General features: G+C 24.2%; 1 protein-coding gene across 1 annotated transcript; it reads left to right on the top strand.

Annotated features, from left to right (window-relative positions):
• Positions 1 to 484: 484 nt before the first annotated feature.
• HO173_008444 (uncharacterized protein) lies at positions 485 to 1,969 on the top strand (the record flags this gene model as incomplete). The annotated part of the gene is made up of 2 exons (XM_037310344.1): positions 485 to 745; positions 809 to 1,969. 2 exons carry the CDS (start codon positions 485 to 487, stop codon positions 1,967 to 1,969), a joined length of 1,422 nt encoding a protein of 473 aa, XP_037162741.1.
• Positions 1,970 to 11,183: the final 9,214 nt, after the last annotated feature.

The following is an 11,183-nucleotide window of genomic DNA, read 5'->3' as shown; positions in this document are numbered from 1 at the left end:
GAAGTTATAAGAGGGCTATCGAACTAACTTAGTCGATCTAATTAAAGAGCGTAATAATTCTAAATTAATAATTAGCTATATATATAAATTTAAGATTTTATAGCTTAGTTCTATCTTATTCTTTTATATATACTAATAAATCGAGAAGATTTAAAAAATAAAAATAAAAATATTTTAATATAGAAGTTTTAATAATAATAAAATTATATATTAATATTATATCGAAAATATCGAATTTAAGATAACGTAACGAGTATAATGTAAATAAAGGTAGATACGATTATATCTAGCTAAAGTTGCTTAGATAAGCATAAGCCCTTGCCTGCTTCCACAACGTTGGCATCACGTCCGCAGAGCCGCGGTGAAGCTCAGCCCTATTCCGCGGGTCGAATATTATGTAGGTGAACAACAATTCCTTCCCACGCCTTCTCTTCACATTCCCGCTTATCCGCACCTGTCTTCATTCTCTATTCAACTGGTATCTATGACTACTTTGGAAGAAGTCGACATTTGTAGCTGGGCATCTGGGGTGGCAACTTCACTTGATGCTTCGTCAGACTCTGAAACCCAAGCCACCCCAACCAAAATCACTCATAAACGCAAGAGAATCGACGACTACTACGACTCTTCAAGACAACACTTACGTCGCCCTGGTCCTTCCAGCCATATAGCTCTTGCTGAACGCTCACCCAGCACAATGAATACGCCTTCATCGCCGCAGACGCGAGATGCCCAGCACACTCAGGTGAGTGAGGTATCACAATCCTTGATTTATTCTATTTCGATGCTGAAAAACCCTTATCTCTAGCCAGTCACCCCGCAAACAAACACAACGAAGTCTTCCTACAACCTTCGCTCTCGTCCTCCCACCTCTACATCCTCTTCCTCCGATGCCAAACAAACAGTCAACGAAGCCACTATACGCACGAATGCAGCAGGGCAAGGCATGTACTTCGAAGATGAAGCGGCGTTCCAAAAATACTCAGACTTCGCAGCCAGCATAGAGAATATGGTGTCTGGATCCAGAGACTCGATAATGCGCGACGAGTCGATCAAAACGTTTAAGGATTACAGGGCGGCCAATACCACCAAGAATGAGAAGACGCTCTTTGGTAATCTTGTCCCACTAATAGTGAAACCGGCGAGGAGTGTTAAGACAGCCAAGCGCACATTCGAGGACGAGCTTAAATTCCAAGTTAAAACCTTCGAGTCGGACGGTCTAGACCATCTAGAAGACCAACTCTTTGTCAAAAATATACTCCCTCTTCTCAACCCCGCAGACGCTACTCAGCAAGGTCTTACCACCGCGAAGCCTGATTATGTCTATGGTCTCAAATATCCGCAATTCCCAGATCTGAGAAAACCGCGGCTGAGCGCCAACACGGAAGCTCTCATCGGTATCGCGCCGGGGCTAAGACACGCATTTTGTTCGGCGGATTTCAAGGGCTGTCAGCATAGCATTGAAGCCGCGGAGAACCAGTCCCAGCGGTCTGGAGCTACAATGGTTGCGGCCAGACGGGCTCTGAATAGAAAAGCCAAAGGCCAGCTCGAGCCTGCCATGCCCAAGGACCGTGCTGCGGCTACTAAAGCTGTTGCTACCGACGCTACCGCGATCGATGCTACCGTTACCGCTGCTCATACTACAATCAATACTAGCGCGCTTGGGCCGCAGCCGAACGAGATTAGCCAAGAAGATCTTGGTGCGGACACGAGCTCATACGCCTTCACCATCAGCTGGTCCACACATGTGGCCAAGATCCACGTCCATTGGTGTGAAGTCCGCACCAAAGAGATCGTGATCTACCATATGAATGTGGTCGGCTGTTATCTGATGACTAGAGATAAAGATCTGACGGACTTTCGGAGTCACATACATAATATTCTCGACTGGGGTGTCGGTCCTAAGCGCAAGAGGGAGTTGAACGAGTTGGAGAGTGAGGTCGCCAAGCACGAGAGCGGAGGTGGTTAGTGGGCAAATAGACTCTATTAGGTTGAGACATTGCCAGGCTCAAAGAAGTATCCCTTGATATGCGCTCTGTGGAGACTCCATCAAAACCTTGCATGCCAGCAAGACGCTTTCGCTGAATTATGTAAAGACTTCTCTCGCGAGGTCATTTCCATCGGAGATGCAAAGCAGACCAGACAAGACGCGGTATTATACGCACAGAGCATCGGATGATATAATAGTTTGATGAGAAGGTGTGCTACATGAATATGGTGCTTCTAAATATTACGAGCGTACCCTTGACACACCACTCAGCCCTATAGCCATTTGCCTTGGCGGAGACATCTCCTACTATATTATGTCTCTTTCCTATACACATAGTTCGATAGCCTTATTATTCTATCTATCTCGTCTATATTAATATTATATCTATACTAGTTCTAATATTATAATAAGACTTCTTTATATACTCTCTCGACGAAGAAAATTAACGAGTTTTTTACTTTCTATTAAAAGTAAGTAATCGAGTCTAATAAAGAAAACGCTAGATATTTCTATTATATAAAAGCTCTTATATATACTATTCGAAAGAATTTATATTAGAAAATCTATATTATTAACGATAGTTTAATTTATTAAAAAACGACTTCCCTATATCGAATATTAAAAATTCTTCTTCGCTTCGTTTCTTATAAAGAATCTATAATCGAATAATAAATTATCTATGAAATTTCTACTATTCGAAAGGATATTATTTAGAATACTTATAATTCTTATAGCGATTTAATTAATTAAAAAACGAGTATTATAAATTTTCGCGAAGAAATTATATTATTTCGAATATTATAATTAAATTTTAACTCTTAATATAAAGATCTATTATCTTTTTTAACTCGTATATATCTTTATAAAATTAAAAATCTAGAAATCTCTCTATTTTACTCGATAAAGATATTATTTAATATTTATAATAAAATTTTATAAAAAGTCTAATTAAAATTCTTATTTTTATATCTATTTTCTTTACTTCGTTCTTATCTATATTTAATATATTATAAGTTCTTACTTAAATTCACCTATATTAATATTAAGATATCTTTCTTTATATTATTAATTATTTATATATCGTAATTAGTCTTATCTTATATATAATAATTTATATAGAAGATACTTATCTTCTAACTCGTTATTTCTTTATATATTATATATATAATAATCTCTATCTATTAAAAATCTCTATTAGCGATATTATAAAATATTAAGTTAACTAGAGAAGAATTAAACTTAAGAATTCGAGATATAAGACTAAAACTCGTCTAATATCTCCGCTTCGTCTTTACTTTCTTTCTTATTTTATATTAATTAAGAGAAGATATTAGAATAATAAGAGAAGATATAGAGTTAAAACTCGACTAATATCTCTACTCTTTTATCTTCATCTCTATCTTTATTTAATTTATAAGATTTCGAGATATTTAAACTTAATCGATATCGATTAATCTCGCTATAGCGTATAATTAGATAGTTATTTAACCCGAGATTATCGAATTATCTCTATTTAACGCTATTAATAAATTTAAATTTAAGAATTAAAAAATAAGAATTATAGATAAACTTAATCTTAATAAAGATTACTTTTCTATTAACGATCTTTAGATAAACTATATTATATCTCGTCTTAGAGAGAAGACTATCGAGTATACGATATCTAGATTTTAAACGATTATAAAAAATTCTTATCTTTTAATTAACGACCTCCTAAATTAACTAAGTAATCTTTATAAGACTTTTTTAAATATTATTCGATAAAGAAATATTTATAACTATTTAATTTTTAGAAAGTATAATAATTAGTTATTTTTTACGTATTATATTATAAGATAGTAAGATTTCTTTTTAATAAAACTACGTAATAGCTAGATAATTATAAGATTTAAAAGCGTAGTTATAAGAATAAATAGATTAGTTACTAGATAAACTAATAATTAAAGAAAGAAGAAGAGAAAAAGAGAACTCGCGAGTATTTAAGATTTTTATTAAGTATATTAAATACTCGTTTTAATTATATAGCTTATAATCTAGTAAACGATATAAGCGAGATTTATTAATTAACTCTAAGTATTTCTATTTTTATAATTACTTTTTTTCTTAAAAGATTTAATCTCTAAATCTTATTATTATTATATCTTATAATTAAATATTTATAAACTTATTAGTTTTATATACGTTATGAATTACTAACTTAAATATAATTTAAATTAATATATATTATAATAGCGTATTCGAATTATTTATTCTACGATCTTTTTAAATATATTAATATATTAATATATTAAATCGAAATAATATAGCTATATTTATTTTTAATTTAATTAATATAATATAAGTATATTATTATATTATTATAATATTTTATTATTACTATTATTATATATTATTATTATTATTATTACTTTATAATTATTATAATTCTATTATTATAATTATTTAAAGTCGCGTTAATAAATATAAAGTCTTATTTTATTCTAACTTTTTATTCTTTTTAATAATAATAATAGTATTATTATTATTAATAAATACTAAGTCTTACTTTATATTTATTACTTTATATTTATTCTTTCTTATCGTAATATCGCGATAGTATTATAAACTTCTCTATAGAGATCTATATCGAAAGTTCTATACTCGTATTAATATAGTCTTAATTCTACTTTTAAAAAGCGATTTTATAGAGGAAAAGTTTAGAAATATCTTTTTATAGCGTATAGATAAGACTTTAAATACTTTTTTTAACTTAATAAAGATATTAAGTTATAAAATCTAGCTAGAGCTAGATATAATTTTAAAGAACTTTAAATATATTATCTAGGTAGTTCTTTAAATAAAGCGTTATTCGAAGTCTAAGCGTAAGAGTCTTAGCGAGTATAGAACTTTCGATATAAATCTCTATACTAGGCGTTTCGATTAAGCTTAATATCTTATTACTATAATACTATAGAAACTTCTTCTATTATAAATCATCTATAATTCATATAATTATTATATTATATATATTTTATTTATATATATAATTTTACTTAGAACTATCTCTTAATAGATAGCGAGTTATATATTATTCTATTATTATATTATATTTATTAATTAAGATAGTAATTAAATAAAAGTAAATTCGTTTAACTAGATTAACTTTATATATAATAAGTATTTTAAAAGATACTCTATAGTACTTTTTAAATAATATAAAGAGTATATTAATATATTAATATTTTTTTTAATATAATCTTTATTCGCGTAATCTTACGAGCTATTAAATTAATAGATTAATATATAATAATATAAGACTTTTAACTTTTAGATATAGCTATAATTATTATTATTTCTATTATCTCTTTTATTATAACCTTTACTTTTCTTTATAAATAAAGAAGATATTAGATAACTAAGAGATTATATTAATATATATAAGAATCTCGTCTATATATATTATATACGTATTCTCGCGAGTAACTCTTATATAATCTACGCTATTTCGTTTATTAATTTACGTTAAAATAAATATAGATAATACTTATATAAAGATTATCTTTATAATAATAATAAGAATCTATAATCGTAATATATAATAAGCTTAATTATTTCTATCTAGAAATCTACTATTTATAATAATAAGTTAGTAAGCTTAGCGAGATATCTACTTAATAGATCTATTTGCTTAGTAAAGTAAGTATCTTCTTATATTTTTATAATAGTATCTCTATAGATAAGAAGAAAGTATAGCGACCTCGCTAAAATAAATTGGAGGAAAACTTATTCTCGAAGAATATTTATTCTTAAAGAAATCTTATATAGAAAACTCTAAAATCTTATAATCTTAATTATTAACTATTCTTCTACTTCTTTATAGAAGTACTATAATATTATAATCTAAAGCGTCTAGATTCTAAGAAATAGCGTTATTTTAACGAGATTCTTAACGAAGAATTTCTAATTTTTTCTAAAGAATAACGTTACTTCGGCGAGATTGTTAATAAAGAATATCTAATCTTTTTTAAAAAATAATATTACTTCGGCGAGTTTTCTAACGCGAAGTTTTCTAACGCGGAGTTTGCTAACGAATACGTTATCGTTTTTTCTTATATTCTTTTATTAGATTAAAAGCGTTATCGAGATTCTTAACGTTATATTATCTATCGAACTTAGAATTATATCTCTTTTAGCGTATTAAATACTCTATAACGAATTCTTTTTCTTTCTTAATAATTCGCTTATTAAGTAATCGCTTAATCTTATAATTTATAATATTATTCTTATTAATAGAGACTAGCGAAATATACTATAAGCGAGATCTATAAAAGAGATTATCTTATAAACTAGAAGCTAGCTCTAGCTAAGCTATTATAAAAATTAAATAAACTCGCTAATCTTTAGAAACGATAAATTTATATACTAGCTTATTAACTCTTTTAAGAATTTTAAAAAATCTTATATATTACTAGATAAGCTTCTTAGTAATTTTTAGAGTAAAGGAAATCTTATAACTTTTATAGAGGCGAGATAATACTTAGTTCTTAATCTTAAGAAATATTAGTTAATATTAGTAATTATAGTAAAATTTATTCGATATTTAAATAAAATCGACGACGTTCTTAACGATAATATATATCGTAATATAATCGATTTTTAATAAAAGGCTTAGTAGGTCTAGAGATCTATTTAATATAAATTTATAGATTACTTTATTATAAAAGATTCTAATACTTATTAAATTATTTAAGATTATTTAAATATAATAAAGAATTTTAGATTATATCGATAGATTATTAAGTATATAAACGAAGTATTTTAAGACTATTTCGATTATCTAATTTATATATTTATTAATACTATTAATCTAAAAAAAAAATTAAAAAATCGAGTAAAGTAAATCTATATTAAGAATCTTAAAAAGTTCTACTTATAATTTCAATAAGAACTTCGAATTATAATCTAAGATTAGAATTCTAGAAATACTTTAATTAACGATATTAAGACGTTTTAGTAAAGCTTTTATCTATTTAGTTACTATTTAAGTAGACTTATTAAATATTAATTAAATTTCTTTTATATACTTATAAGTTATGAATATAATAGCGTCTAAAGAATTTCGCGATATTAATAATATTAGAATAAAATTTAATATTAGAATATAAAATAATATTAAGAGTAATAAAATAGACTAAAAGCTATTATATAAAGTATATTAATAAGTTTATAAGATTAGATTTTTTAAAATAAATAAAGTTATAAAGTTCTTTAATAAGATTATAAATATATTAGAAGAATAAAACTATTTTATAATATCGCTAAAATTCTAGATAATTAAAATTGTAGATAATAATTAAGATTTTCTTTATTAGATTCGAAGATATATATAGACGCTAGTATTCTAAGGCTTTATTTATATAAAAGATTAAATTATCGATTTATAAAGTAGGTTCTTAAGTATTCTTTAAGTCTTGTTTTAAGAATTCTTCTAGCGAAGTTACTTTTTAAGAATTCGAGAAATAAGATTCCGATATTTCTTAAGAATCCGATATTAAAGAATTCGAGGAATAAGATTTTAAAGCTTTTTAAGAATCTGATAAGATGAAAGACGAAGTTCCTAAGGAACGAGATTTCGAAGTTTTTAATTTCGAAGTTTTTTAAGAATTCGAAGTTTCTAGATGTAATAAGAAATATAGATCTAAATCTATAGTCGAAAGATTTTTTCTCTAAATAAAATATAAGAAGACGATATTCTCGCTAAGTGTATAATTATCATCTAATTATTTAACTATATACTTCTAATTCTTATCTTACTAATATCTAAATATATATTTATTATAAAATTTCGAGTTTATCTATATTAAAGCTATTATAAAAAGTAGATTAAGCTTTAAATAATTTAAAGCGATAATAATATTCTTATTAAGACTTATTAGTCTAAATAAGACGTTAAGAATAATATAATCTTTATTAGATTTATATTTTATCTCGAGATTAAACTAATAAAAAAATTAAAAAGCTTTTATTAATTTTATATTTATTTATATTATTTATATCGTCGATATAATAAAGCTTTATTTTAGAATATCGAGAATAGCGAAGTAATTCGTTTATACCCTTATTGAATACTTAGAGAATTTTACTATATATTTTACTTTCTTAAGTATCTAAACGAATTCTACGATTTTAAGCTTCGTAGGCTAATAACTCTTTTTAGCGAAAGTTAAAAGTTTTAATAAAAAGAGTATAGATTTTATAGTAGCGCGGAAAGGCTACTTATTAAGAGGATTCTTATCTTCTTTAACGTGGAAAATAATAGCTTTAAAATTAAATTCTTCAAAAGTATCTAAATCTATTTATAACGTTCTTTTACTATTAAAGTATATAAGAATTAAAAAATAGAATAAGATTTTTTAAAGTAATTAAAATAATACGGATTAAGACTTTATAAGATTCGAAAGATACTTTATAAATACAAATTAGTTTCGTTAATAATCTATTAAGGAAGCTTTCTTAAGAAGTAAAGTTTTTAATTTCTATAATAGACTTAAGAGTTAGATATAAAAATAAATATATTATTAAAGATATCTTATAAATTTAAAATAATACTTAAGCTCGCCGAGAGTATTAGAATATTAAAATTTTAAGAATATTTTTTATTTCTCTTCTAGGGAAATTAAGTTAAACGAATTAATCTTATAATTAAATAGATTAATATTAAGATAATCTAGAAAAGCTTTAATCGACGAGATAATAATATTATACTTCACGAATAGCTTAAAAAATTCTTAAAGATTTCTAAAGTATTTTTAAAAGATAGTTATTTTAATTATAATATCGTTAATATAAGCTTTTACTCTATTTAATCGTTATAAGATTTTATTAATTTAATATTAAATATAAATAATTAATTTTATTTAATCTATAATTAATATATTAAATATTTCTTAATCGCGATAAATTACTATGGTAAGTATATATTAATAATTAAGATAAATATATTATTAATAGAAGAAAGATATAGCGTTAATTATTAAAATATAATAATAACTTATAAGTATATTAATTACTTTATCTTATAATAGAATCGAATAAACGTTATATAAAATTAAGTCGTTTAAAACTCTAATATCTACTATTAATCGACCTTTATATTTATCTTTTAAAAGCGCTTTTTAAATTATAAAGATTAAATATATAAAGAGAATAACTTATTTAATATATTTTAATTTACTCTAACGTTAAAGCTTATTAAAAATTTAATTAATAATTTTTAATTTTTAATTTTAAGTAGATAGATCTTAGCTTTATCGCTAATCTTAATTTATTAATTATCTTATAATAATTTTTTTATTTATTCTTCTTTAAGAACTTTTACGAATTCGATATTTATTTAAATATCGAAAAATTCTTTAATTAACTTCGCGAGGATTTAAGTTTTTTAAATATCGCTATAAACTATAACTCTATTAAATAACTTTATTTTCTACTTAGTAGAGATTAAGAATATTAATTTCAAATAGTTAGTAGATATTAAAGTTAATAAATTAAAAATAATCGATGATTTTTTAGATGAGTTATCGCGAAGTTAGACTTAATTATAATCTAAAAATAATTTTTATAATCTATTTTAAGCATACTTCTAAATCTTAATTTCTTTAAAACTTAAATAAAATTATTTATCTTATTTCTAATAAGAATATTAATTATTAAGTAATTTATTATATAGACGAAAAGAGTAAGATATTCGTCTAGATAGTAGATTAAAATAAGAAATTATAATTAGTAAATAGATTAATATTTCTTTTAAATAGTATTATCTTACTATAAAAAGAAACTATTAATTTTAATTTTATATAAATCTTTCTTCTTATAAATTCTTTTTATAGATAAATAGAAACTTCGATTATAATCTTATAGCTTCTTATATAAATACTCTTATTAACGATATTAATAACGATATTTTTAGAATTAATAGTATTATTATTAATTAATATTCTAGTATAGAGACTATTAATAATATAAATTTCTCTTCGAAAATAAATAAGAGCTTTTTTATTTTAGAAATTTAATCTTAGAAAGTAAAGCTTTATAATTATATATTCGTCGATTTTATATTTATTAACGCTTATTTCGCGAACTTTTAAAAATAAAGCTAGTTTAATAACTTTAATTTTAGATAATAAGCTCTTAAACTATAATCTATTATCTAAAATTATACTATAATCTATATTTAGATATATACTATTAATTTCTTTTTTTAATATTAGACGAAGTTCTATATAAGCGTAATTTTAATTACGAAATATAAATCTCGAATTAAGATTCTTACTCGAGAAGTTAAATATAATTATTCTTAAGATTTTCTTTAAGAAATCTTTTAGCGACGTTTTCGATAATAGCGTCTTTCTATTATTAATTTAAGTAACCTTAAGCTTTCTTAAATAATCGATATAAAAATACTTATAAAGCTTCGTTTTAAATAAGAAAGTATCTTCGTAAAGACGATAATAAGTTTTAAATCTTATAAAACCCGCGAATTATTTATTATAAATACTTGACGAGTAATTAATAGTATTATAATATAGTTTATTTTTTTATTAATCTTTATCTACGAAGTATAATAACTCGATCTTAGTATTTTCTTTTTAAGTGTTATTTTCTTTATACTAATAAGATTTCTTATTCTTATTAATAAAAGCTTAATAGGCGGATATCTTTAAGTATTACTATTATTAAAGTCTTTAAAAACCTTAATTTAGAAAAGCTTAATTATCGCGATCTTTCTTTTTTAAAAAACTTTCTTCTAATAAAGATTAAGAATTTACGAATATTAAAGTATACTCGTTTAATAAAATAAAAATTTAAAGAGATTATCTAGTCTCGAGTAGATAAGACTAATATTATATATCTAATTACTAGTTATATTAATTAAAATTCTACTACTATTAATATAAGTAAGTATTTATACTATTAAAATAAAAAGAAAAAGATAAATAGTAAAATTAATTAGATTAATAACTATAAGATAATTATTAATTAAATTTAGAATCTTATTATTAATAAGATTATAATTAATTATAACTATCTCTATTACTATTAATAAATCGAGATTATTAATTTATTTAAATTTAAAAATATTTTTAATACTTATACTTCTTTCTACTCTATATCTAATTATATATATTTATTAGTTATATTTAAAATTATTAAG

The sequence above is a fragment of the Letharia columbiana genome (assembly GCF_014066305.1).
Source record: "Letharia columbiana isolate WasteWater2 chromosome Unknown Sc0000031_s0, whole genome shotgun sequence".
NCBI classification, from domain to species: Eukaryota; Fungi; Ascomycota; class Lecanoromycetes; order Lecanorales; family Parmeliaceae; genus Letharia; species Letharia columbiana.
The sequence above is the reverse complement of the archived record's forward strand: the minus strand, read 5'-3'. Positions and strand labels throughout refer to the sequence as shown.